This window comes from Phoca vitulina, unplaced genomic scaffold (genome assembly GCF_004348235.1).
Source record: "Phoca vitulina isolate PV1807 unplaced genomic scaffold, GSC_HSeal_1.0 scaffold66, whole genome shotgun sequence".
NCBI classification, from domain to species: Eukaryota; Metazoa; Chordata; class Mammalia; order Carnivora; family Phocidae; genus Phoca; species Phoca vitulina.
Window position 1 is genome coordinate 2105838 of NW_022589769.1, and position 27302 is coordinate 2133139.

Consider the following 27302-nt stretch of genomic DNA (forward strand, 5'->3'; position numbering starts at 1 on the left):
ACAAAGACCCTCCCTCCTCCCACCCCCACCCCCCACCTAAAGGACCAGGGATGTGAAATGCCTTCTAAGTGATAATCATTCACCTTGAGGGTGGAAGGAGACCGGCTCCTAGGAGAGTATACAGCTGAGCCCGTTATAGCCGGAAGGGGGGGGTACTCAGGTCTCCCAGAGAAACTCTTTTCCCCGGATGCCCAGTAGTGACACCTCCCACTTGCAAGGCACCAGAGCCCGCCCAGCTCTCCCTGCTCCCCGGCCGCCCCATGAAGCCGGTTCCCCTAGAACCAACCACAAGGAAGGGTCTGGGCCTGGAGCCACGGACACAAGAAGGGTGGCCACATGGGTAAGAATGCATCGTGGGAAACGTGCAGGGCCCCGGTCAACCCCAGCGCGGACTGGGCCTGGGGATTCTAAGTCTCCAGTCCAGGGGCACAAAGGACTCTATGGGTTGGGGAAGCGCCGCCTGACCCACCCCCGGGCTGGGGTTGGACCCTCCACTCAGCCACCAGCGGGCGCCCCTCCTTTTTCCATGCTTTTAATGCTTTTCAGATGGTGAGAGGCTGTTGCAATGGTCAGAGGCTGTGCTGGTGGCCGAGAGCACCCCCAGGCCTGCCCCCCACACCCCTTCCTCCAGGAGATACTCAAAAGGGACCGGGCTCCCCCCTTTGAAGCCCTATCTCAAGCAGTAGACCGGCATCTCCAGTTTGGTCCTGCCTCCTCCCCCCAGAGTCTCCCGCAAGCCCAGGAGAAAGGGGTGCTTCCGGCCTCTCCTAGGAGCTGACGACATGGCCGGACCAGGTCTCGTGCTTGGTGCCCGGGGCCAGATGGGTGATGACCACCTCCACGGCCTGCAGCTTCTCGTTCTTGGGGGGGATGGAGCACATCTTATAGGTGACCTCGTCGCCTTCCACGGGGACGTACTCCCCTTCCACGCTGCAGAGGTGGGAGACAGCACTCAGTGCCCAGCACTCAGAAAGGACCGCAGCCCCTGCTGGTCAGAGGGCCACCCCTTTCACAGGAACTGCCCCTCCTGCCCTGCCACCGGAGGGAGCCACCCCATTTCAGTGGTGCCACATCACCCCTCGCCTCCCCTGACGTGGAGGCCAAGACCAGGCTCAGCCTGTGCAAGGGCCCCTGCTGTCCATTAAACATGGGCCTGTGGACAGAAGGGCAGGGAGAGCCAGTCTGAGCCTGAGACAGAAAGATTAGGCCAGCCCGTCACTGTCGAGCATGGCGCACCAAGTTTCCTGAGCTCCTGCAGCACACCCACCCTGGTCCCAGGAGCCCCCCAAACCCAGCTGCGTGCATCTCTGCCCTCCAACTCCCCAGGCACTCAGTGAGCTTACAGGAAAGTCCCTTCTGTGCTTAAAGCTAGTTCCAGAAAGCGTCCTCTCCCTGTGACCACCCCCAGGAAGATTCCCTCACGTTCCACGGGGCACAAGCCACCATCTTGATGCCCCCTTGAGGATACCTCCAAGAGGAACATCCCCCTCAGCTCTTGGAACTGGTTTGTCTTGACTGAAGAATCCCCTAGCAAATGGTGCCTCCCTCTTGGATCTGGCCACCAGGAAGCTCAGGAATATACCTACAGTCCACTTCCGGCGTGCAAGTGGCCATCCCCATCTCTCCACCTCTCTGATTCACTCCCTGCCCCCATGTTTTCCTGACTTATTTTTCACGGTGCCTTGTGAATATCCTTGTAAGCCACTACAAATCCCTTCTGGACAGAGGCAAGATGGAAATACATGTACACATCCACGTATGTGCGCATCCACACATCAGATGCATTGCCTCAGCACCCTTCTCATGTGTGCACTGCAGAGGGGCCCGTGTAAGGCCTGACGTGGAAGAACGTTGGGAGGAAGGCCTCAAGAAGGGATCATTCGCCCATCCCGACAGACATTTGCGACAGTACCCTTCCTATTTGCAAAAACATGGTTTTTCTCCATTGCCTGGTCTGCTGTGTGGGGTAGGACTCAGCCTGCCACAGATTGAAATAAAGATCGGGGGGTGCAGAGGCCAAAGAATGGAGCAGGGGTAAAGGAGTGCCAGATGAGGTCCCCACATATCTGAAGGCGGGAAAGAAGCACAAGCTCTGGCTGCCTTCCAGCCCCGAGGCCTCGGATGTGTGAGCCGCACCCTGGGCCTCCCGAGGGTTTCCACACAGGAAGGAAGGACGTCAGTGAGCAAATGGCAGGGGAGAGGGTCCAGCTCCAGACTTCCTTCCTGGACCACAGGGGTCGCGCAGCCCCCAGCCTCACCAAGCGGCCTCCCCCGAGCTAAGCAGGAGACCAGACCCCGGGTCCAACGCAGCTCCCACAGCTCCTGGGGGCGCCCCCCTCCCCATCCACCAGATACACACGGGAACTCAGACCCATCCCAGGGGCTCTCAACATACCTGCGTGCTCTCTCTCTCTCCCGCACGTGCACACACATGCACATGCACGCACGCAGACTGTCGTCACCTGCAGCCTCCCACACACACCACTGCCAAGTACAGTCTCACCACCCCACCCCCAGACACAGTCACACACAGGTCACAGGCAGAGTCTCACACCCTCACACACAGCGCCCACTGAAGTCACACCCTCCCCCTGCCTCCTTGGGGCCTAGGCAGCACCTGCCCCAGCCCCAAACCACCCAAACCAGCCCTGACTCACTCTGAAATGTGCAGGAAGATGTCAGGGCCGCCATCGGCCGGGGTAATGAAGCCATGGCCCTTGGATCGACAGAAACATTTGCAGACTCCTTTGTAGACGGGACCTTGAGAAGCCCGCACCGTCCTGATAGAGATGAAGAAGGTGAGGAGGCCCCCACCAGCCCTCCAAAACAGCCATCCACTCTCCTGGGGCACACCCAGCTCATCCCAGAACCCCCCCACCCAAAAGCTGTGCCCCAGGCAGTAGCCAGGGCCACGATGTCCAGCTGTGCAGGCTGTGCACTGCACAACTCTGGGAGCCATTCACACAGACCTCCATAAGAGTGACTCTCTGATGACCCTGGCAAATTTTCTCAGGCCTCAGTTTCTCCATCTGGAAAGGGTATTAGACTAAAAGCTCTCTGAGCATCCCTCCGAGGACTAATTATTAATAACTACAGCAGCCTCTACTCCTTGGGCCTGAGATCTGGATCTGCCAGGCACCGTGCAGGTCCTTTGCAGCTCTGTGGCCAACCTGCTACTGTCCCCATTTTGCAGTTGAGGAAGTCGAGGTCTTGCAAAGGAAGAGGCTTGTGTGTGGTTAACACCCAATGATTTAAGACCCCAGTGATTTCCCATTTGTTATGACCCCCAGCCTGGGGCAGGCTCAAGGGGCCTGGGGCAGTGCCCCCCAAAGTTTACAGGGTGCCTTTCCAGTCTCTCACCATCGGTCCTTAACCCAACCCATCTACCCCTTTGACAGTCAAGGACACTGAGGCACAGAGATGGCCAGACACAATGACTCTGGCTCTGGGCAGGAGACCTATCTCAGGAGGCTTCCCCAGGCTAACCCAAGACTCACGCTGAGAAGGTCCTTGTCCGGCGGGTGGGCAGTGGGCTGGGGACCACGTTGCCCCGAAGAGGGGACGGTGACCGATCTCGGGCCCGCTGGGTGTCCAGCAGCCCCACCGAAGTCTGGTGGGTCGGGGGCTGTGGTGGCGGAGGAGGCTCAGATGACATGGCTAACCTAGGGAGAGACAGAGGGCTCTCAGGGGCTAATGCCTTGCAAGGAGGGGCCCCCCAGATGCACCCCCCAGCCCTGTGAGAATCTGAGAGAGTCTGCCATCCGAGACCCAGTGCTCTCGGCTGGGGAATGCAGGCGCAAGGCTCACTCAGCGTAGAGGTCCCCTTGTCTGGAAGCATGCCCGGCTTGCCCCAGCTGGGTCAGGCGCCTCCTGGGCTCCTGCGGCAGCCGTGGGCCTCCCTCTGGCATCATCCTGCCGGGAAATGCCTGCTTGTCCCAAGACAAGGATGCCATTAGTCCCCTCTACATCCCCAGCGCACAGCACAGATCTCGGGGCACTGAGTCAATACTCATGAGAGGGAGGGAGAGAAGGAGCAGGGACGGAGGGAAGGAGCCAGGGAGGGAGGCAGGGCAGGGGGGCCTTACCACCAGCCACCTAGATCACACTCCAGCTACTCAACAAACGACCCGCTAAGTGCCAGGCACCGTGGAGAAGGCGGAGAGGCAAAAGAGAGGACAGCACATGGTGTTCCTCCCAAGAAACTCTGGACACAAATCAGAGAGGCACAGACCCCAGGTTTGGATCCCCGGGGGCTGTCACCAGCCTGCACCTGGGACAGCGAGCCCGAGGGACCCAACATGGCGGGCCACTGCAGAGGCCCTTACATATCCAGGCGCTCAGTGTGCACCCTGCCTGGGTCACTGGCCGCGAGGAATGCCAATTCCCCCAATTCCCCCCGGTCACCCTTAACATGCATCAGGGGCGGGGTCAGCCCTGGCCGGGGGCGCTGGGCAGAGCGGACTCCATAGCTGCTGCCCTGCTCTGGCACTTGTGCCAAGAGCAGGATGTGGCCACTGCCCTGAACACGTGACCACCAACGTACCCGCTCCGACTCGGCCTTGCTTGGCTCAAGCCCAACAGGAAAGAGCAAAGCTCAGGAGCCAGAGGGCTTTGGGTAAGTCCTTCCCCCTCTCTGGGACCAATTGCCCCATCTGCAACGTGGGGCAGCTGAGTAGGCGTCCCTGGGCACCTGCTCGGGCTGGTGATGGCACGGGAGGTGAAGCAGCGCCAGGCCCTGCGGCCGGGGCAGTGGAGGAGCCCAAACTCACACTTGGCCAAGGCACATAGAGCGAGGTGCGGGGGCGGCGGCAGCCCCGACGGCTTGTGGGACTCACACAGGGTTTTCACATTTAAAACGGGGGCTGTCTTACACATAGCTCTCTCAAACAGGGGCTTCCAACTACTCTTGGAAAAAAACTCGAAGCTCTGATCACTCTGAACCCCCGTTTGCCACCCTGCTTCCCTCATTGATGGCGACTCTGTGGCCCGGGGCCCTGGGCTTTCAACCTACATCACCCAGGAGTGTGCCCTTTGCCCGCAACCCAAGCCACCCAAGACCCGGGCCTGGTTCCTCCACCGAAAGGGCCAAATTCTCCCCGTCCCTTCCCCCACATTCTACCCACAGCCCCCCACACTCCCCTGTCTGGCCTTAGATCTGTCCTGCTAGGAAGAGAGAGGGCCGGCTGGCCTTCTCGAGGAAGTGACATAGTACCTCCTGACCCTTCTCTCAGCTGTAGCCGTGGCCAGGGAGGACCAGGGAGCCCCCACCTCATAAAGGCCCCGGCTGCTGGGCTGGGGATCAGGGCTCCAGCATGACCCACAGCACAGGTCATAGAGTCCCAGAATGTTCCGGTGCTTGGGGTTCTGGGAAGGGGGCTGGCCCAGAGAAAGGAGCGCCCTGCCCAGGCCTCCCGGGGCCAGAAGCGGGGGGGGGGACAGCGGCATGAGGGCAGGGGACCCCCCCCCCGCCTCCCCTGCCATCCACAGTCTCCTTGTCCTCTGGAGTCAGGCACATCTGACCTCACACCATTGCCATGAAGTTGAAATCATATAATACACGCTAAGCACTCAGCATCTACCAGCACAGCTATGATTGTTGTAACTGTCACCATAAGGTCATTCCACCAACAGGTGACTGGTGCCAGGCCCTAGTCATGACACTAGAGACACAGGGCCTGAATTTGGAGGCAGAGAATAAATAGGTAAATAAGTATATAAATAAGATCATCATAGATTCCCAAAAGGGCTGGTAAGAAATACACAAAAGGAGATAAAAAGTAAGGGGTGAGGCTGCTTTTCTAATGAGGGTACACCAGGGCCCTGAACAGTAAGAGTCAACCTTGTGAAAAACAGAGAGGCTCTCCCAGGTAGGGGAAACAGCCTATGCAAAGGCCCTGAGGTTGGCAAGGGCCCAGGTGTGGCTGAAGGCCAGCAAAGAGGCAGTGTGGTGGGCACCAGGGATGGGGAGACAAGGACCAGCTGACGAATTATGGGGCATCATCAATATGTGTCTCTTCCTTTCTTCACACCCATCTGTCCGTCTGTCTGTCCCATGCCTTTTACGATGCCCACCTCCCCCTGAATTCATGAAACAGGCCCAAATTGGAGGCCCCTTTCTCTCCACCCCAGCAACCCTGATTCCCCAAATACACCCAACCCTCAGAGATGCCAATGGGAGCCCATGGCCTTGGGGGTGAGCAGCCTGAGGGCAGCACAGGGTCCCTCCGTGTCCCTAGGGCCCAGCACTGGGGCTGGTGGAGAGCAGGGCTCCCTTCTTAACCAGCATTAGAACCAGGAACGTCAGCTGGCGGCCACAGGGAACTCGGTGTGTCCTCGCGGGCCCAGTCCAGCAGGGGGTGGTGACAGCCAGGCTCGCCCGGCAGTGTTAGAAACCGGGGCCCAGAGGGCACCACTGGCTGGGGTGGGGGGCATGGGGAGACCTCGGAGCCTTCACCACCGCCCTGCCTGCCTCTCTCAGCCCATCTGAGCTGAGAGAGCAGCTGGGGCAGCTGGAAAAGGCCTGGCCACGGGCCAGCCCACCCCCAGGGCCGGGCACAGAAAGAGGAGTGAATGGCCCCTGTGTGGGGGAGGCCCGGGTCAGAGTCCAGCTGTAAGGAAAACAGCTGGGGGAGGGGGCAGCCGGTCAGCCAGGAGCCAACCCTGCAGCTGCTGCTGACCCCCCTCCAGCACAGGTGGGGAGAGGGGTACAGAGGGCCAGCCACACCCCCCGGCAGAGGCGGGGCCCACCCTCTGTGACCAGCCCCCTCCACCACCAGCCCCCGAGCCCCTCAACTCCCCACAACTCCCCGCGGCCGGGAGCGGTTTGCAAGCAGGTGCCTGAAGCCCAGACTTGGGATGGGCCTCTGACGGGCAGCAAAGTGGCCCAAATGTCCCCGGCCAGGGCGTGTCACAGCTGCTGTGTGCAAGTGCTTGTGTACATGCCTGTGCACGCGTATACACGTGTCCTCACGTGCGTGGGCTTGTCACTGCCTGTGTGTGCACACCAGGGGACCGGGTGGGGCCGCATCTGTCCCCCAAGCACGCTGGGGGCTTGCACTGGCACCCGAGGACCTTGACGAAGGTTACATCCTTTCCAACAGTTACCGGGCCACCCACTATGCACAGGAAACGGACACAGGGCTGCAAATTCCTGCCCTCAGGAGCATAGGCTCGGGGACTGGAGACCCACCACCGGGACAGGAACGCGTCCTGGAGCTAGGCACTTCACCTATCTCCACTGGTTCGTCCCCATTTAGCTGATGGGAAAACTGGGCACTAAGTGTCAAGTAGCTTGCCTTGGGCCCCCCAGCTAGGAAGTAAACTGGGGAGATGTTCTGGAGAAAAAGCAAGCAGGGCAGGGGAGGGGAGCATGGGTGAGGGGATGCATCTTCAAAGCAGGTGGTCTGAGGAGGTGGGTAAGCAGGGGGCCATGCTCCCCTTCCCTCAGTCAGCTCCCACCCCAGGTTTTAAACAGTGCCCAGAGCCAGGGGAAGGGCACCCAAGGTCTAGAGGTGAGGGAGCCAGGAAGTCACTCCCACCCTGGCTGCCCTCAGGGAGGGGTGTGTCAGCAGGGCCTTCATCCCCGGAAAGGGTGGAGAAGGGGGCCTCAACCCAAAATAGCCTGGGAATTTTCCACATGCCCTGCGTGTCCTCCTATTAGGTTCTCAGAGTCCAGCAGGCACCAGGCTCTGGCCTTCCCAACCCCTCCCCTCGGCCCACCCACCCATCTGGGGACTCCAGACAACCCTGCAGACCCCCCGTGAACCCCCACCTCCTGCCCTCCTGCCCTGAGAAGCCAACAAACAACCGTATCAAGGATGAATGAGTCTTAAGCCAGAGCCAGGTGCTTACAACAGGGAGGGGAGCTTTGGCAGTGTTCTCTCAGTCATTTACACTCTAGTGAGAGGGAGTTTGCAGTTTATTTCCCAAGACTCCATTGTTGGTAGCTTTCACACCTCTCCCTGAGGGCAGGAAGATTGGGGGTAAGGGGGGGACTAGGGGAACAAGAACTGGGTTCAATCACGTTGGGTGCTTCTTTCCCAGTGTGGTTCATGGCAAAGCCAGGCCACTCCAAGCCTAGGCTGAAAACTGGGGGTCTTGGGCCTTGCGTGGGTTTCTGGCTGGGGGAAGCCAGAGCTGGGCATCGTGCATGGGCACTTCCCAGCTGCAGGGCCAGGCTGCTGCTGGCACGTGGGGATGGCCCCGAACCAGCCCACAAGAGGAGGGGGGCAGGGCACTGGAGAACCAGCCACAGTCGGGGAAAGGGGACAAGAGTGAGGCTGTGCTTTGATTCGCCCGATGTCCACTGCCCACTACCCACCGACTTCCGTGTCAGGCTCACCGCTGGGCGTTCGCATCCACGAACTAGATTCATCCCCATGGCGGCACAGCTGGGGAGGTGCTTTTCTCATCCTCGTTTTACAGGTGGGAAACTAAGGCACAGAGGGTCACACACTTTAGGGTCTCCATGAGTCTGTGGGGTGGTGATAAAATGCAGATTCTGATTCTGAAGGGCGGGAAGGGGATTTGGCAGGTCTAAGGCACTCTGGGGAGTCAGGTGCTGCTGGTGCATGGAACAGAACGGCACCAGAGTGGGGCGGCTTGACGACCTGCCCACCTTCACAGCCAGTGGGTTGGCAGGTGTCAACCCCGTGTGAGAGGCTGGAAGGGAAACTGGGGGGCGGACTCTGGGTGAGTCACAGTTACTCTAGGGCACCCAGGTTCCTCCTCTGTAAACTGAGGCTGAGACTCGGTGACCTCCTCCCCACCTCCAGGCCAGCTGGGCCCCCACCTGGCAGAACGGAGGGCTGGCGGTGGAGGGGCCATCCGCCGGACAGAGGGGTCCCAGGAAGCAAGAGAGGCCCCAGGAGGAGACCCTAAGCGGGCCTCGGCCACCTCCCACTCCATTGTTCGGGACAGAGCCGAGGGAGGCGGGGAGGGAGAGGATAGAGGGGAGGCAGGGGAGGGGCGGAGGCCAAGGGAGGGGCGCGCAGTGGAGCTGAGGGCGGCGGGCTGCAGCGGGCCAGCCACCGCCGGGAACCAGCAGGGCCGGACGCAGAAACACAAACAAGGCGGGAGGGTACAAGCCGCGGCCAGACCCCCGGCCGGGAAGTGCCCTCCCGCCGCCCCTCGGGGCCCCAGAGTGCTAGGAAGAGGCCAGAAACCCGAGGACCGGCGGCCCGGGAACCCGATGCGGCGCCTCCGGCGTGGCCGCCTGACCCCCGCCCCGGAGCACCCCGACGGCCTCGCCGGGACCAGCCCCGCCCGGCGGAGAAGGTCCCCCAGCGCCGCGCCCCACCCCCCAGCTCGTAACCAGAAGCCGACTCTGCACTCCATCACCCCCGGGGTCACGCATTCCCGTATTGCATCCTTGCCTCCAGCACCCCCTCCCCCCTCCGCGAGGGGCTTCGGGGGGCTGACCGGAGTTTTAGGCCTGACTGTGCTCTCCACTCCCCCTGTGACCCCTGGCAAGCGACCTCACCGCTCCACGCCTGTTTCCTCATTTGTCAAACGGGACAGTAATGCAGCATCCCAGGCCCCCGGACGCGGTGCGGACGGTGCCAGCTACAATGGGCTCAGCCAACAATACTTGAGCCGCTAATGGTGGAACTGTCAGGCATGGGGCGATCTAGAATAATCCCTCCCATTGCTGTCCCTGCTGATGAGACACAAACCAAAAGCCCTGACTTGGCCACCCCGCGGGACAAAGAAAGACGTTCCCCTCCCAGGGGAACCCACCCTCAACGTCCACCCAGGGCCCCAGGGCCCCAGGGCCCCGCTGGGTCTGGCTCAGCTCCACGCTACAAGACCCTGTTCTTGCCCTTGAGGTGCTCCCGCGCCACTTAGGGGTGTGGGGGCGGGAGGACGGGCAGCCTAGCACTGAGAACCCGCCGTCACCAAGTCCCCCTGGGGAGCAGGAGCGCAAAAGTAGGTGGAAAGGGCCCTGGCCGAAGAGGGGAAGCTGCCTTGAGTCTTAAAAGGGTCACTTCTGGGGGGGAGGGGGTCATTCCTGGCAGAGGGACCTGCAGGGGCAAAGGCGTGGGGGGGTGGGGGGGTAGGAGGCCGCGGAGCCTGGAGAAGGTCGCCTTGGAAGGTAACAGAAAGCCCTGTGGACAAGTTTGGGACTTAGACAATAGGGACATCAGCGGACGGTTTTAAGGCGGGGGTTGATTTGAACCGGTTGTTTTTACAAGCTCCTTCTGGCTTCGGAGAGGCGAGAGGATTGGAGGGGCCAGACTAGAGGCGGAGACAGAAATATCAAAAAAGCAAGTAGAATATATGACAGTAGATAATGCTTCTCCCGGGACTGGGTTAGCCTCCTCCTTTTATTCTCTCACACCCCGTTATGAGAGAAATTATACCACTAGTCTACAAACTGGGGAACTGAGGCACGAGGTCTCCTCTTATGCAGTGAAGACACCTCCACCAACGGGAACGGAGGCCCTGCCTGGAACCGGCTGATCCCCGCTCCCCCCACCCATACACACATCCACTCCAACCCCAGATAAGATGTGAGGGCCGGGGGCTTTCTTTTTTTTTTCTTTTTTTTTTTAAGATTTTATTTTATTTATTTGACAGAGAGAGAAAGAGAGACAGCTACAGAGGGAACACAAGCAGGGGGAGTGGGGGAGGGAGAAGCAGGCTTCCCGCCGAGCAGGGAGCCGGATGAGGGGCTCGATCCCAGGACCCTGGGATCATGACCTGAGCCGAAGGCAGACGCTTAACGACTGAGCCACCCAGGCGCCCCCGGGGGCTTTCTTTTTAAAAAATCAAAAAACAACGCTGCATTTCCGGCCTGTAAACCGGTTGCCGGCGGGGCCCGCGGAGAGGGAGCCTGCGGGCGCGGGTGAAGTTTTTCTGCTCCGCCCAGAGGCCCCCCATTCGGGCGCAAACACTCGGCGAGCGCCCGGCGGCTCCTCCTCTCCCAGAGGCGGCCAATCGTGCGGCGCCAGGACGGCTCCCTCCGCCCCAACCTCCCCAGCAACCGGGGTCCCACCGCCCGCGCCGCCCCACCGGGCTGGGGGGTCGGCGCCCCCTCCCCGCGCGGCGCCCCCCGCTCCGCCCCTCGAGTCCCCTACTCGCGGTCTTCCCACGGGTGAAAGCGAGGGGAGGCTGTCCCTGCACGCCGCAAGCGCTGCTCGACGTCCGCCCCAAATCCCTCCCGCTGCTGCCACACCCGCCCCCTTCCCCGGGATGAGTAACCTGCTCTCCCCAAACAGGCCGCGGCGGCTCGGGCATTTCCTCGGGGCCTAGAGACCCAGCCCGGAGCCCCCTGCCGGCGGCCAGGAAGACCCTGCAAGAGGGGGCTGGATGCGGGCGGCAGCCGCAAGGAGGCCGAGGTCCGGTCCGAGGTCCCGCCGCCCCGGAGAAGACACCCCGCCACACCCCTCTGGGAGACCCGGAGAAGCTCCCTACCTGCGATCCGCTCCGCTCCGCCAGCTGCTCAGCTCCGACTGCGAGAGCCGAGGAGCTGGGGAGGGGGCGTGGTCCGCGGGGGCGGGCCGGCCGAGGCCCCGCCCCCACGCGCTCCCAGCCAATGGGGCGGCGGGCCGGAGGCCGGACGGCCGGGGAGGGCGGCGCGCGGGGGCAGCCCCGACGGGAGCTTTGTGTCCGCGCGCTGGACTGGCGGGGGAGCCTGGGGGCCCGCCGGTGCTGCCCGTCAGGTCGGGAAACTACCGTGAGGAGTGGAGGGCTCGTGCAGGTCCCTGCCCTAACCACCCGCGGCAGGTCCGGCCCGAAGCTGACCTTCGTTCCAGAATGCGGAAGGCCCGGGGCGCCTCCATCTTGGCGGAGAGAAAGAGCTCCAGGAACGTCGAGAAGGAATAAAAAGAGAGGTAGAAGGGAAACAAGCCAAGAACTGAAGGGAAGAAAAGAGGGGAGGAAAGGAAGGCAAAAAAAAAAAAAAAGGCAAAGAAAAAAAAGAGGGAAAGCTACTGATTTGTTCTCTTGTTTGTTCTTAATTTGCACTCCCTCCTAGAGTCCTTGAGTCCCTTGTCTGTGCAGGTAAATGACAAGACTCTCGTGTAACAGGAGAGGAAACTGAGGCACAGAGAAGTGACACCTCCCTGGCCCCACCTTTTCACAGCGCGTCCCACCAAGAGGGGCCCCTAAAAGCGAGCCCAGCCCTGGACCGAGGCTTATGTTGGTGGAAGGGGGGAGGGATCCCAGAGCTGTCCTGGGATTCTGGGCCCTGCTGAAGCCCATCCAGCACTAACTGCCTCTCAATCTCTCCCTCTTTCACCCTCCTTTCCTCCTCTGATTGCCTACAAAGAAGAGACCACTGAGGACACAGCAAGAACACAGCTGTCCACAAGCCAGGAAGGTGGTCCTCCACCAGGAACCCAATTGCCAGCACCCTGATCTTGGACTTCCCAGGCTCCAGAACTGTGAGATGTCAATTTTTGTTGCTTGGGCCACCCAGTCTCTGGTGGTTTTGTTGTAGCAGCAGGAACAGCCTTTCTCTTTCTTCTCAACTAACCACAGTCTCTGAGAATTTCACACCCAAGTTTGGTGCAGTTCTGGGTTACAGTCATTCACTGGGTGTGGCGCCCGGCTCTCTTTGGGGTGCTGAGCATCCAGAAGTAAAAAGTGCCCACCCAATACCCGCCCAGGAGGAGTCACCTCCTGTTGAGACAGCGTGCCGGTGGATAAGGAGGATGCCACGTGGTGGGCTGGGTAAGCCTCTGTGGCTCAGTGAGGGCCCTGCCCTCGGCCCTGTCAGATAAGACCGGTCCCAGGGCTGAGTTCTCTCTCCCAAATTGTCATGGCTTGAGCCTCCTGCGACCCGAGACGTCAGCCCACCATTGTGACCCCATCCGATGGCACTAGCCTAATGGCCAGACTTGAGCCAGCAGCAGATGAGGAGATCTGGCCTAACTTTTCCCAAAAGCCCAATAAGGACCAATTATCTATTCAGCCACCTGACAAATATTTATTGCACCTGAGCTCTGTTCCAAGCCTGGGACTAAACAAAACTTGTGTGGGTTCTGTCCCCCCTCCCCCAGGGGGTTATAGTCTTAAGAGGGGAGGCAGGGACTCCTGGGTGGTGCAGTCGGTTAAGCATCTGCCTTCAGCTCAGGTCATGATCTCAGGGTCCTGGGATCAAGCCCCACGTCTGGCTCCTTGCTCCTCCTTGCTCGAAGGGGAGCCTGCTTCTCCTTCTCCCTTTGCCGCTCCCCCTGCTTGTGCTCTCTCGCTCTCTCCTTCTCTCTCTCACATAAATAAATAAAATCTTAAAAAAAAGAAAAAAAAATAAGAGGGGAGGCAGATGTTAAACCAGTAATCACAATGGTATAAAATCCCGCTGTACCCGCAGCAAGGACAGCCACTGGGATGGAGAAGCCAGGAAAGTGCTGGTTGGCCTGAGATCTTCTGGAAGATCAGGAATTAAACAGACAAAGGAAAAGACATTCCTGAGGGAGATTAGAGCAAGTGCAAAGGCCCTGAGGCAGGAGTGTGGTGGGGCTAGAACTCAGGGAGAGAGGAGAGGGAGTGTGAGGTATGGTAACAGGAGCCAGAGTGGACTAAATTTATGGGTCTCCATTAGGAAGCCTCATCTTTAAGAGTGCTGGCAGCCAGGGAAGGTCTAAGAGCAGGGATGAAGTGGAGACTTCTCCACCCACCTGCCCCCCCCCCCCCCCCCCCCCCCCGTCCCTTCCCACCATGACTGGGGCCTCTTCCATCTCACCAGGAGGAATGGCCTCCTGCCATGGCTTGTGCCTCCCCCTAATATCGGTGCCCATGCTTGTTTCTCATGCAGCAGCCAGAGTGAGCTTTCAAAAGCATAAATCTAACCATTGCTAAAGAAAAAAATGACTTATGACACTTGTTAAAACAGTAAGATGGACTTCATTCAGGACTGTCGTGAAGGTTCAGGGACCACGGCTATGGGGCTTTGCCCTAAGGGAGAGAGTTGGAGCTCAGCTCCGAATATGGCATGGAAAAGTGGGGATTTATATAGCCAAAGAGCGGGGTCAGCGAGTGGGGAACTGCTAGGAGGAAGTATCGGAGGGAAGGGGGGATTCTGGCTAAGCTGAACTGGCAGGATTCTTGCAGAAGACGAAGACAGGCCAAGGCAATCAGGCATCCCCTGGGAGGTGGCAGGGGATGAGGAATTTGGTGAGATCTTGAGGGTAGGGAATTCTGGCTAAACCAGCTTGACGGGATTCTTGCCAAAACTGGACTCTCCAAGGGCAGGGTCAGAGGCTCACATTCGGGCCTAGTAGAGCAGAGGGCTCAGAGGGACCTACATACAGTTTGGCCAGGGAGAGAATCTTTGTCACCATGTCCTTCCCCTGCTCAAAACCCTTCTGTAACTCCCTGTTGCTCTTTAAATGAAAGCCAGACTCATCTGCTGTAACACTTCGGATTGACTTGACACAAGAAAACTCCAGTAGGGAGCATGAGCAAGCTGGATGTGTAGACCTGTCAGGTAGAAGACAGGGGTGGTATGCCTGGGGTTGATAACGGCAGGTCTGGAGTCCTCAAGGACTGGGTGTCTCTTCAACAGGTCCCCTCTCTTAGCACCTCCATTTTTCATCTGTAAAATGGGGACAACGTCAGCACGTCTCTCAGTAAAGGTGGTCGTGTTGTAGAAGTGAGAGATTCATGGATGCTTAGAATACAGCCTGGTACACTGTAAGCATTTTTTTTTTAATTTGCTTTTTAAAACACTTCTTGCTTAAATCTACGTGTCACCCTCGTAATGACAATAGCTGCCCAGTTCTGCTCCCTACAATGTGCCAAGCACACTAGACACCATAATGTGTGTCAGAGCTGGTGACCGGCACAGTGGAACTTCTTAAAGCCTTATCGCAACCCAGAAAAATTGTCGTCCCATTCTACAAATGGGGAAATGGGGCTCAGATCAGCAATGCAACTTACCCAAGGTCACACAGCACTAACTGGACAGGCCGAGATTTGAATGTCGCCATACACACACACACACACCACCCCCCACCCGACCCCCAATGTCTCAGAGAGGGGCCTCCCTGGGCTGGAGCAGGGATGGGAGCTCGGGCTCTGGGAACACCTGCTTTCCCCCGCCTAGTGCTCTCTTTTGGGCCGCTACTTTCTGGACAGTCACACCCAGGTACCTGGTCTGCCTCCAGCCACTGCCCGTCCATGTAGCAGCCCCAGGTGGTCTTACCAGGTCTCAGCACTCTCTGCCCAATCTCATGTCCCTCTGCTCCCACCACTGCAACCCCACCGGGTACCTCAGGGCCTTTGCACATGCTGTTCCCACAGCTGGAAACTCTCTTCCCCCACATCTTCCCAGGCTGCCTCTTTCTGGTCATTACACCTCAGAAGAGGGGACCGTCTGCCCACCCTGAACCAAATATGGTACCCCTAAAATGTGTGCTCCCCAGGGCGGGCACCTTGTCTGCCTCCCTTGGTTTCGTCTGCCTGACACATAGTAGGTGCTCAGTAAGTACACGTTGAAGAAATAGGGGCCGCAGCAGTGTCATGGGATGCAGTGAGATATGTCAAGGACGAGGGGCCTGACAGATGACTAGGTTTCCCCTTCTGTAAAGTGGAGCCAGGAGAGCCTGCAGTTGAGAAGGAGTTGCATGGGGAGGCCAGGGGAGTGCTGCACCTGGGCTGACCCCGTCCAGGCAGCTCTTGAGGCTGGAACCTGCTCAGGACGAGGTCCAAGTCAGTTGGCCATGCCTGTTGGCTGAAGGAGAAAAAAGATGGGCCCAGGAGCCCACCTGTGTGAACACACCCCACGCCCAGATAGCCCGTCTGCATACCTCTCCCGTGCAGACACACAGACATGGCAAGTCCCAGACACGTGGCCACACCGGGTGAAGGGACACACACACACAAAGATCTCCACGTGCAAACCTGCTCTGCACACAAACACAGCATGCAGATGAGACACGCCCCCGACCCAACAGGACCCACATCACGAGCAGCATCAGCATCTCCCCACACACACACGCACACACACGCAGACAGAAGCGTGCATAACCACACGCCCCCACCACACAGCTCCTGAGGCTCTCCCCCAGACCCCAAGAGCTTTCTCTGTCTAGAAAGTCCCCCTCTCCACCAGGCAGGCCTCAGGGGCTCTGTCCTGGAGTTCTGAGGGCAGGGGATGGAAGGCAGCCACCCAGGAAAGCAGTAACCCTGTCACCCCCTCTCATCGAGGTGCCTGCTGTTCAGTGAGAGGGCCTCCAAGGGCACCCAGGACAGGAGAAACCCCCGCTTTCCTTTCCTGGCCCCGGTAGGCAGGGGGCTTGGGTGTGAGGTGCCCCTAGCAGCACACACCTCCTCACATTCCTCCAGCCCCCAGCTCGCCCCAGGCTGGGCGGAAGAGGAGGCAGACAGGGTGGTTGGCAGAGCTGGAAATTTAGCTCAGACAGGTTAGGGGATGCCCCGAGTTGACCCAGCAAGTCCCCGCCCAGGGCTCCCGGCGCCCCTGCAGACAGAGCAGACAGAAGGGAGGGCTCTGGGGAAAGCCCCACCCCACACCTGCCCAAGAATGACAATTACAACTCATTCCTCCGGATTCCTTTCTCTTCCCGTCACCTTGCCCGTCACCTTGCCCGAGGTGGGCCCTTCTGGGAGGAGAGGATGAGCAGGAAGCAGAACAAAGAAGTTGCATTGCCTTTTTCTTTAAAGCAGGCCCCGGCTGCAGAGCCTTATTGCTCAAGAAGATAGCATAGCCCAGAGAGGGTGAGTGAGGCGCCCAGGGTCACACAGCAGGAGAGGACCAGGGGGCCTCCCAGGACCCTTAGCTACCAAAAGTCCAGGCTTATGCCATTCCTGGGATGGCCTGCCTCCAGCCCTGGCTTTTATGACTCTGCTTATTATTGTCTTGCTTATTAACATTATTGATTGCGAATGCATTACAAGCTTTCTACGTGCCAGGCACAGAGTGAGGTTCTTCACGTGGATATCTTTCATTCATTACTCATGCAACAAAGTTTGATTGAGCATCTACTGTGTCCTGGGCACTGTGATAGGTACTGAAGAGACAAATATGAACAAAACTAATGAGGTCCCTGCTCTCACAGAGCTGACATTTTAGGGGCAATAGACACTGATCAAGTAACCGAATACATGAACCTGTCCATTCCAGACAGAGCTCACCGGAAGAGCATTCGGGTGCAGAACAGCAAGTGCAAATGCCCAGGAGCAGGATGGAATAGAATGGACCATAGGCATGCATAAAGGATCAGCCAACAAGGTAAAACTGTCTATGAAATTTTCCTAACACTCTTGGCAGCAAGGATTATTATCAGACCCATCGTTCAGGGAGGTGGAGATGTCTGCTTGGGGTCACACACAGTTGCGAGCGACAGAGCCCACACTTTAACATAAGCTTCCTCCTTTATGCTCCGCATCATTTTGGGGATTCAAAGGTGGAAAATGAACAAACAAAAACCTGTCCTCCAGGAGCCCTGAGTCTGGTGGAGAGCTGATGCTTACAGAGGGGCCCCCGAGGATCCCAGTCAGGCCTCCTGGCTCCCTCTTGGGGGGCCCTGTGTCTGGGTGCCAGAGACTGGGGTCTAAGCCAGCTCCAGCTCAGCCTGGCTGTGTGGCCTTGGGCTGGCCTCATGCCCTCTCTCCTTCCAGCCTGGCCTGATGCCCTCTCTCCTTCCAGCCTGGCCTGAGGGATTCAGGGTAGGACAGGAGTTCTCAGCCCCAGGGCAGCCTTGGGGAGCACTGGAAAAGCCCTGAAGGGAGGGTGATGGTGGGAGCCCAGGGGAGGGGCAGGATGGGGACCTCGGGACCCACAGAGCCCAGAGGGAGGAGGCCAGGCTGACTTGTGCAGCCTAATGCTGCCCCCTGGTGGCAGTGGCCAGGATGGGGGGGGAAACGATGCTGAGAGCCCAGCCCATCAGCTCCCTCATTCATTCACCCTCAAAGGGTCCCAGTGCAGAGCCGCAGCCTGGATCTCAACCCTGTGTGAGGGGGACTACCGTCCCCAAAATCCCCCAAGAGGGAGACTGTACCCAACCCTGTCCAAGGACCCTGTTTCCCGAGGTAAGATATCCAGGGGATTTTAAGCCAAATGGGGTGTACTGGATGAGAGGAGCGTGCAGCTCGTTTGTTCCTTCGTTCATTCCCTCATTCAGTCATTCAGTCATACATTCAACCTATATTAATTGGGCACCTTCTGCATGCCGGCCTCTGGGGGATGCAGCAAGCCTTAAATCTCAGGCACCTATACATACAGGGGTGTGGACAGGCTCCAGAGGACATGCCCCGAACCCTGCCATGGAACAGAGAAGTGATGATGAGCTGACACCAAGTGGAGGCAAAAGGGACTGGGCACATGGGCAGGAATGCCAAACCGGAGGTTTCAAGACTCTAGGGTGTGGGCGCCACAGTTACTGGTAAGAGAGAGAGATCAGAGGGACTGCTAAGGAGGTGGGGCTGGAGGCAGGCCCCCACCAGAGAGGTGATGCCCATGACGACAGCACCTTTGTGGGAATTAAGGAAGCGCTTCCTCAAGATGCCTTTTTTCCCCCATCAGCTGAGAAACAGTTGTAATCACAAATCTCTTGTGCTCATGATGTATGGGGCACCTGTTATGCCATGCACCCCCACCTGCGTGCCCAGACTGCCCCCCCTCAAAGGCGGCACCTTCAGGTTTACCACACCTCACAGCTGGCATCCTGGTAGTTGCTGATGCTTGGAGGAAGTTGATCTCGTTAAGGAGGAAGATGTGCAGCCTGAGAGCAGACACCCAATCTCTCCCTCCCAGTTCCCTGCTGGAGCAACCCAACCTCTGGAATAACTGTGGCCAGCAGATGGCGCTGTGGGAGCCGGCCCCTGGAATAATTGGCCAGCAGATGGCGCTGTGGGAGCCGGCCCCTGGAATAACTGTGGCCAGCAGATGGTGCTGTGGGCCCCCGGGGACAGTTGGATTGCTGCCTGCACACGTGATACACATGTAAAGCAGATGCTCACTGAGCACTTACTCTTCTCTGTTCCTCCATACAATAGATTGTAGCGATGGTCCCCATTCTCCCTCTCGATGCCCGTTGTCATGTAGCTTTTTGCATCCCCATCACAAAAGGGTGAGCTGTGCCATTCTGCCTTTCTAGAAATGTGGGTAATGAAAGCTCTCCCATGGCCACTAGGTTTAAATGCCCATAGTTCATGCAAACAGCGGAAACCCAGTGGTCTGCTTCTGCGCCAGTTCCAAAATCCTACACAAGGAGATCTGATTGGTCTAACCCGGGTCAGGCTGCTGCCCATTCCTGGGGTGGGCAGAGATCTCAGAGAAGTGATCCTGTGGCTCAAGTATAATTTTGCCCATAAATACTACAGCGCTGTGCGGCCTCATTTAAATAAGTCTGCTCTGTATAGTTCTGCCATCAAACTCACAAGTTACATTCATTTTTGTTTTCCACTTTTCGAGATTTCTTTTTTCCTTTACTTTTTGCCCCCTCCTCATTTTATTGTAAAAAAAAAATGTGCAAGCGTAAAAGTGGAAATAATTGTGAACACCCCCAGACCCACCACCTTGATCCTACACCTGTCGCCATTTTGCAAGATTTGTTTTTTCACAGATGTATCCATCTAAGAATCCATCAACCCTTCCTACCTTTCAGTGGTTTTAAAAGTGAGCTGCAGATATCAGTACACTTTAATCCTGAACACTTCAGCTTCCATAGGTCATTAACTAGAACTCAGTATTTATCTGCAGCTTTTGAAAAAGTTTGTAACGAAAGACACAAATCTCACTGTACCGTTCTGCAAGTTTTGAGAAGTGCATACACCTGTGTAATGCCAACCCCTCTCAAGACATGGGATGTCTCTACCAGCCCAGAGTTCCCTCAAGCCCTTTCTGTTAATAAATCCACACCCCTGTTGGCAGGCACTGTTCTGATTGATTCTATGACTTTTGTCTTATCAGGAAGTCCATATAAATGGGATCATACAGTTCGCACTCCTGTGGGAGGCTTCTTTCACACAATGCATTTGCAATTCGTTTATGTGGCTGCATGAATGGTGCCTTCTCATTGGTGAGCAGTATTGCAGCCTGTGAATATACCACAGTTTGTTTATCCATCCTCTTGTCTATGGGCACCAGAGTGGTTTCTAGTTTGGGACTAATTTCTTTTTATTTTTTTTTTTAGAGAGGGGGAGGTGGGAGGGGCAAAGGGAGAGAGAGAGAGACTCTTAAGCCCCAACCTGGGGCTCAGTCTCATGACCCTGAGATTGTGACCTGAGTGGTTTCTAGTTTGGGACTAATTTCTTTTTATTATTTTTTTTAGAGAGGGGGAGGTGGGAGGGGCAAAGGGAGAGGGAGAGAGAGAGAGAGACTCTTAAGCCCCAAGGTGGGGCTCGATCTCATGACCCTGAGATTGTGACCTGAGCCGAGTCTGACACTTAACTGACAGAGCCGCCCAGGTACCCAGTTTGGGGCTATTTTAAATAAAGCTGCTGGGAGCCTTTATGTCTATCTTTTTGGCGGACATGTCTCCCTTCTCCTGAGGAAACACCTAGGCATGATGTATCTGGGTCATAGGACAGGTTTATGTTTAGTTTTGCAAAGAAACTTCCAGACTTTGGATGCTCCCACTGATGACAGATGATGAGAATTTGGGGTACTTGTCATCTCTGCCACTACTTCACATTAGTTTTTGACGTTTTTAACAATCCAGGGGTGCAAGCTCCAGGAGTTTGGAAAAATGAATAGTTAAGTAGTCATGACAGTCATCTTTCCATCATTTTAGAAATTCTAGTGTGCCCTTTGCAGTCAACCTTCCACTCCCACCCCAGAAGCAACCGCTGTTCTGAGTTCCCTCACCGGGGCTCAGCTTGGTCTGCATTAGAACTGCAAATAAATAGAATCACCAGTTATGTACTGTTTTAGGTCAGGGTTTTTCTTTTGCTCAAAATCATTTTTTGACAACACACGCATGTTGCCAAGTACATCCATAATTCCTTCCTTTTGCTGTTGAGCAGTATTCCTTGTTATAAATGTTTATCCGCTCACCTGTTCACAGATATCTAGGTTGTTTCTAAATTTTGGCGATTAGGAAGACAACTACTATGAATCTTCTCATACGGGTCCTTTTTATCTTTTTTTTTTTGAACATATGTTTTTATCTCACCTGGGCAAAAATCCGGAAGTGGAATTGCTGGTCACAGGCGGGCTTGCGTTTACCTTTATAAGAAAGTGCAGCTTTCCAAAGTGATGCAGCATTTCACACCCACACCAGCAGCGTATAAGGGTTCCAGTTGTTGCCCATTCTTGTCAACACTTAGGATTGTCTATTTTTAAAAATTTAACCAGAGGTCCCTTTGGTTTTCACATTTCCTAGGTGGCTAGAGATGCTGAACACCTTCTCATGTATGTATTAGCCACAGCCATGTTCTCTTTTGTGAAGTGTCTGTTTGGGTCTTTTTTTTTAAAAAAGATCTTATTTATTTATTAGAGCAGGAGAGGGAAGAGGGAGAAGCAGACTCCCCGCTGAGCAGGGAGCTCCACATGGGACTCGATCGCAGGACCCTGAGATCATGACCCGAGCCAAAGGCAGTCACTTAACTGACTGAGCCACGCAGGTGCCCCTGTTTGGGTCTTTTGTCCACTTTTAACATGGCACTTTTAAAATCGTTCAGTTGGAGTTCTTTTATATTCTGTATACCTGTTCTGCAAATACTGTTTTCCTGCCTGTGGCTAAACTTTTTTTCTTCCCCCACGGTGTCTTTTGAAGAGCAGGTGCTTTGATGAAGTCGTCTTTCAAGTTTTTTTTTATGGCTTGTGCTTTGTGTCCCGTGGAAGAAATCTTGATATATGGCCACATTTGTTTGTTTTCCGCTGCCGTCCGTTGTTCGCTGTTGCTTTTTTCTTTTGTCCATGCTTCCTTTTAAATTAGTAAAAGTAATGATATGGTTCCAAAGTCAAACCTATAAAGCAAGACATAAAGAGAACCTGCCTCCACCCCATCTCCGTCAACATCAATTTTGATTGGCAAGCACTGTTCTGATTGCTTCTACGACTTTTGTCTTATCAGGGAGTCCATATAAATGGGATCATACAGTACACACTCCTTTAGTTTTTAAAAACTCGTTCTTTTCTTTCGTTTTGGAAATTTTTTTTATTTGTACTTATTTATTCAATTAATAAGTATTTATTGAGTTCCTACATTATAGGTGGTGAGGTTTGTCTTGGAAATTATATATATCCCTCCCCATTTCCTTACACACACGTGTGCACGCGCACACACACCCACTATATATATAGTTATATATAACTTCTTGGTTTTTTAGCAATGTATCTTGGAGAGACTACGCCATAGGAATTTATGAAATGTATCCTCTTTGCTCTCTCATTCTCTCCTCTTTCCTTCCTTCCCTCCTTCATTTTGGGTAGTTTCTGAGTAGCTATGCATGGACATTTGGATTATTTCGAGTCTTTTCTGCTGCATCAAATAGCCTTGTCCCAACGTCATTTGATACTTTTGCTGGTCTGTCTTTGGGATGGATTTCAAGGAAGAGTATTGCTGGGTCCAAGGGTCCCACATCTTTAAGTGTCTGACTTATCACCAGATCCCCCTTATCGGGTCTTATGGGAAGATTCATCTCCCCTGACTCGCCATAACTTTTGGTCTCTGTCAATCTGAGGGGGCGAGCAGGGCTGTTTGGAATGTTCCCCGATGTTCTGTGACAGTTTATTGGCCAAGCCTTGTCCTTACTGGCCGTGATTCCTAGCTAAAGCCCCAAACCAGCTCTGGACACACGGGCTGCCCTCTGCCATTGGGAATGTCTCTCCTGGGCTATTCCGGCCAGTAGTCGTTTTGCAGTACTAACACCATCTTCACTTCATTCGCAGTACTTGGGTTGTGTCTCATATGATCTCCTAACAATCCTCTAAGGAGCAACTAGCATCCCCATTTTACAGCTGAGGAAGCCAGGGGATGGAGGGTTGGAGAAAGCATCTTGCCCGAACTCACACCACTAACCAGGTAAGGGCGGTGGTGGGATTCGTGAGGAGACACCACATACGAGTGTGCAGGTGTATATATAGTGTGTATCCACGTGCCTCCGTACATTTCTCAACAGGACGTGGCCATCCACACGGCCGGCTGTTCACACACATCAGGATGACTTCCTCAAAGCAGAATCTCTAGCTCTTGTCGGATTCCGGTTTTTAAGTCTCTGGATTGGTTGCCGCCCCACCCCTGCCAGCCCCTGTGCTCCAGGAACTCAGGGCTGGACTCGGCCGGGCCCCTGAGGAGGTCAGTGGGCCCCGGGGGGGTGGGGGGGTGGGGGGGGGGAGAAGGGCCACCTCCGAAGGCTTCCCACGCCAGGCCCCGGGAGGCCCCACCCTCCCCCTGCAGAGAGAGGTGACAGAGTCCAGCCCTAGGTCCCCTGAGGATGCACATCACAATGCCTTTTCCACCTGGGCCAGGCCTGGGAAGAGGCACCAGGGAGGTCCGCACTCCGGTCCCAGGGCAACCAGGTGGCATCATGGGGACTCCTCGAGACAAGCGCTTGGCTGCTCAGAGCCCGGAACTCGATGCTGCCCGGATACCGTTGCTGGAACAAAGGATGTCCAGGGCACCAAGATGGAACCCTCCCCAAGGTGAGAGTACCACCCCCCTCCCAGTGACAAGTTGACTTCGGGGCCCACGGGAAGCAGGAGAGGAGACTCTGGGTCCCCTTGCTCAGCTGGGGGCTGAATCCAGTCCTCCTACTGTCCCCCACCAGCCGGGGGACCGTGGGACCCAATGTGTGACCCAGCGTGGGACAAAGTGGGGTCCCCAGCATCCCCTACCCTCTCTTAAAGTGTTAAAAAGTCAAGGAAGAAGACTAATGGCTCCCTCGTATCAGGTACGACCTGCCCCTCCTGTCCCCTGCCCACCCTCATGGCCAGACACAACCCAGACTGGCAGGGTTGGCAGGGTCGGGGGGGGTCCTGGCCCTGCTGATGAGATCTTGGTCAAGTCACTCAATCTCTTTGGATCCGTTTTCTATCTGGAAAATGGTTGCGAGGATTAAGAGCTGGTTGATGCAAGGCTGGCAGCCGCTAACTCAGCTGTGAGGCCCGGTGACGGGTAACCCCTGGCCTTCACTTTCCTCACCTGTAAAATGGGTACAAAACCCAGCTTCAGGCAGGGCTGCTGGGGGCACCTGTCCCCAGGAGTCTAGACTGTGTGGCAAAAAGTGAGGAGGGGCTTCCTGTGCTCCGGCTGTCCCCACTTTGGGAAGAGGCTGTGGGTGGGGGGACCCCAGGCTGCCCCCTTCAAGCCACGAGGCCCCTAACCTGGGAGAGGCAGATCCCCATGCCAAGGGTCCGTGTGCTTCCCCGTAGACACGGAAATGGACCCCCATCCATCAACCAAGGGCTGGGAGCTGGGGGCCAGATTGGCTGTCCACACGGTGTGGAAGGCCCCTTGTGGGGCAGGAGGGAACCAAGGTTGGGAGCAATGTGGGCAGACCTGGGGCCCAAACAGTCCTTCTCGGAAGGAGTAGATGAAACTCTGCCCCTCTTGGAGCTGTCCTGTCCAGAGGCAAGGGGCTTAACACGCAGTGGCATGTGCTCTGGACGTGGGCATCCTCACCTTTTGTACCTACGGGGCAACCTCGGGCAAGTTACTTAACCTCTCTGAGCCTGGTCTCCACATCTGCAAAATTGGAATGATACCACATGGCTACCTCTTTGGTGTTTTGGCAAGAGTCAATGGAATGAGGTATGTCAAAGGTTTAGCTGAGTTTGGCACATAACAAATGCTAGATACTGTTTTTTAAAGATTTTATTTATTTGACAGCACAAGCAGGGGGAACCGGCAGGGAGAGGGAGAAGCAGGCTTCCCACCGAGCAGGGAGCCCAATGCGGGGCTCGATCCCAGGACCCTGGGATCATGACCTGAGCCGAAGGCAGACGCTTAACGACTGAGCCACCCAGGCGCCCCTCCAAAGTTTTTTAAAGAGAGATTATGGGCCCCGTGCTCTTTTTGTATCCTCAGCTTCCTGGCAGTGCGTCCAGGAAGCTCGTACATCCTAGGACACGAGGACACATTTGGAGCCGGAAATGTCTGGGTTCAAACCTCAGCCACTCACATTGATTCCTCCAGGCCTCAGCCTGCCCTCCTGTAAAGTGGGTGACACCCTCAGGCTGGCCACACTGTCAGCTCGGCGCCTGGCACGGAGCAAGCCATGGGATCTGAGGGTGTGTTTCCTTCCTCTCTCCCAAAGAGCCTCTTCCTCTTCCTCCTGGTCCTCCGCCTCCAGGAACTCCAGTTCTTCCCCCGATGTACATCCAAGGCCCCCCGGGGGCTCAGCCGGGTGAGTACCTCTACCCCCCTCCCCTCCTCGTTTTCCTGGGTTCAGGCTCAGACCACCCTGACCACTCGCCAGGACTCTGCCCCAACAGCACCTCCTCTGAAAGCCCTTCTCCACGGACCCCACTGCTGTGTGACCCCCAAGCTGGCTGGTGCTGCCCTGTCTCTGATGGGAAATCAGTGGTGGAGGGGGCTGGTCCATGGTGGGCGCTCAGGGAAGGCTTTGGGAGTGAAATCCTGGTGAAACCCCATTCCCTACTCCGCCATGCACCACCCCCAACGGGAGGAGGGGAAGGCAGCCCCCCACCCCCCGCCGCCCAGGTTCACAAGGGTGCCAGGGAACTGAGAACACTTCAGAGGTCTCCAAGGGTCGAGCGCTGCAGGGCTGGGCTGTACGTTGCCAGTGGGCAGGATGAAGAAGACCCCCCTCACAGCCGGAGAGACCATTGGGGACACCCATATAAGCCACACAGTTCTTGCCTTAGCTCCTTGCCCACCCAGGGAGTCTGCACCCCTGCCTGTCAAGGTTCTGGGGCTCCAGATCCCTGCTCCCCCTCACCCCCGACCCCAAAGGGATTGGCACACCCCAAGGCCATAAGCTCCAGACAGCCTATCCAGACCAGACCCCGAGCCCTCGGCCAGAACATAAAGCTCGCTGGGACTGTTTTAACAAACTCAGCCACCACCAGAGTCCTCCTTTCTCCGCACACCCAAGATGGTAGAAATGGCTGTGGTGTTTAAATAGCTAAACACGTATTTTGGCCCCACTGTGCAAATGCAAGAGGAAGACACGAGAACGCCAACAGGTGGGTTCTCGGTTTTGTTGCTTTCCCACCATGCTTCACCAAGGTGTCGGAGCTTTTTACCCAGGGCGGGGATTCGGCCGTCATGGACACCCCGGGAAGGGGACGGACGAGCACGCTATCCTGGAGGGCTCGCTGATTTGTAGGGGCCCAGTTCCAACCCAGAGATGCTCCCCAATTCCCTGGGTGTCCTGGCCAGGGGAGACAGGGTGTCTTGACGGAGGGAGGCCCCTGGGTCCTAAAGGCTAGTGGCAGTGGGTGGTGGGAAATGGAACTGTGAGGGGAAGTCGGAGCCCCCCCCCCCCGGGGGGACCTGACGCGCAGGGGAGCACAGAGAACACGCAGTAGGGCCCAGCCAGTGGTGGACACCGGGAGGGCGGGGAGGGGGCCAGGGTCTGAGCTGCCATCCCCCACCCCCAGCGGTGTTCACCAGCTTGCCTAGGATGGGGTCTGCCACCCCCATACGGTCCGTATGTCGGTACTGTGGGAACTACATCATCACAGTGACCAGCCCGGTCCCAGGGGTCCTCACCTGGCTGTTGTGTACCGGCCTCTTTGTGTTTGGGTGAGTGCCCCCCGCCTTCACCTCCGCAGGGCCCCGCTGGGGGGGGGGGGGCTGCCAGGCAGGAGCAAGGACAGAGGGGGCCCCCGGGGGAACCTCAGGGCTGACCCCCACACCCCGCTGCTCCTGAGGCTGCAGGTGCGTCCTGGGATGCTGCTTCCTCCCCTTCTGTGTGGACAGTTTGATGGACGTGAAGCACACGTGCCCCGTGTGCCGGCAAGAGCTCTTCCGCTACCATCGCCTGTGACGTCCGCGAAATAAATGTCCGTTAAGTGCCCTGTGTGTGTGCCCACGTCTGTCCTGCTGGGGTCCCTCCTGGCCCAGGGAGGGCGGGGCTGGCACTGAGGGCTCAGGCAGCCATGGGGGAATGAAGGGGGGGCGTGGTACCCCGCCCTTCTGACCCCTCAGAACCCGAGTGTGGTTAATTCCTCCCTTCCTGGCTCCTTCCCATTAGCTCAAGCTTGGGCATCTCCCAGAACGTCTCTGCACCTCCAGCCGGGGGGGACGCCTCACTCCCCGGTACCCACGGCCTCACAGATCCGCGGGGCTTAGGCAAATGCTTGGGACAGCGAAGGCCCCAAGCTGGTGAACAGAATACCCTCTGGGTAACACGGGGTCTGCAGGGGATGGGGTGGGGCTGGGGAGAGCCTATAGGGAAACCCGGGGGCACAACCAAGGGAGAGC

At 56.9% G+C, this 27302-nt stretch overlaps 2 protein-coding genes across 4 annotated transcripts; one reads left to right on the forward strand and one right to left on the reverse strand.

Annotated features, from left to right (window-relative positions):
- Window positions 1-38: 38 nt before the first annotated feature.
- On the reverse strand, window positions 39-11456 carry CARHSP1 (calcium regulated heat stable protein 1). Of its 2 annotated transcripts, none has more exons than XM_032392227.1 (4): window positions 11416-11456; window positions 3498-3662; window positions 2658-2780; window positions 39-930 (listed from the first exon to the last, which is right to left on the reverse strand). In XM_032392227.1, exons 2-4 carry the CDS (start codon window positions 3653-3655, stop codon window positions 768-770), a joined length of 444 nt encoding a protein of 147 aa, XP_032248118.1. In that variant the 5' UTR covers window positions 3656-3662; window positions 11416-11456; the 3' UTR covers window positions 39-767. The 2 variants fall into 2 exon arrangements, with proteins under 2 accessions (XP_032248118.1, XP_032248119.1); XM_032392228.1 differs by lacking the exon at window positions 11416-11456 and adding an exon at window positions 9482-9579.
- Window positions 11457-11571: 115 nt separating this feature from the next.
- Window positions 11572-27302, forward strand: LITAFD (LITAF domain containing). 2 transcript variants are annotated; one of them, XR_004297890.1, is made up of 9 exons: window positions 11572-11834; window positions 12272-12386; window positions 17087-17194; window positions 17878-17994; window positions 19877-19985; window positions 22802-22934; window positions 23032-23207; window positions 23381-23554; window positions 25168-25256. XR_004297890.1 is itself a non-coding variant. In XM_032392248.1 (7 exons), exons 4-7 carry the CDS (start codon window positions 23440-23442, stop codon window positions 26863-26865), a joined length of 459 nt encoding a protein of 152 aa, XP_032248139.1. In that variant the 5' UTR covers window positions 19826-19985; window positions 22802-22934; window positions 23032-23207; window positions 23381-23439; the 3' UTR covers window positions 26866-27302. The 2 variants fall into 2 exon arrangements, 1 of the variants encoding a protein (XP_032248139.1); XM_032392248.1 differs by lacking the exons at window positions 11572-11834; window positions 12272-12386; window positions 17087-17194; window positions 17878-17994 and adding exons at window positions 26477-26621; window positions 26757-27302 and having other exon boundaries at window positions 19826-19985; window positions 25168-25257.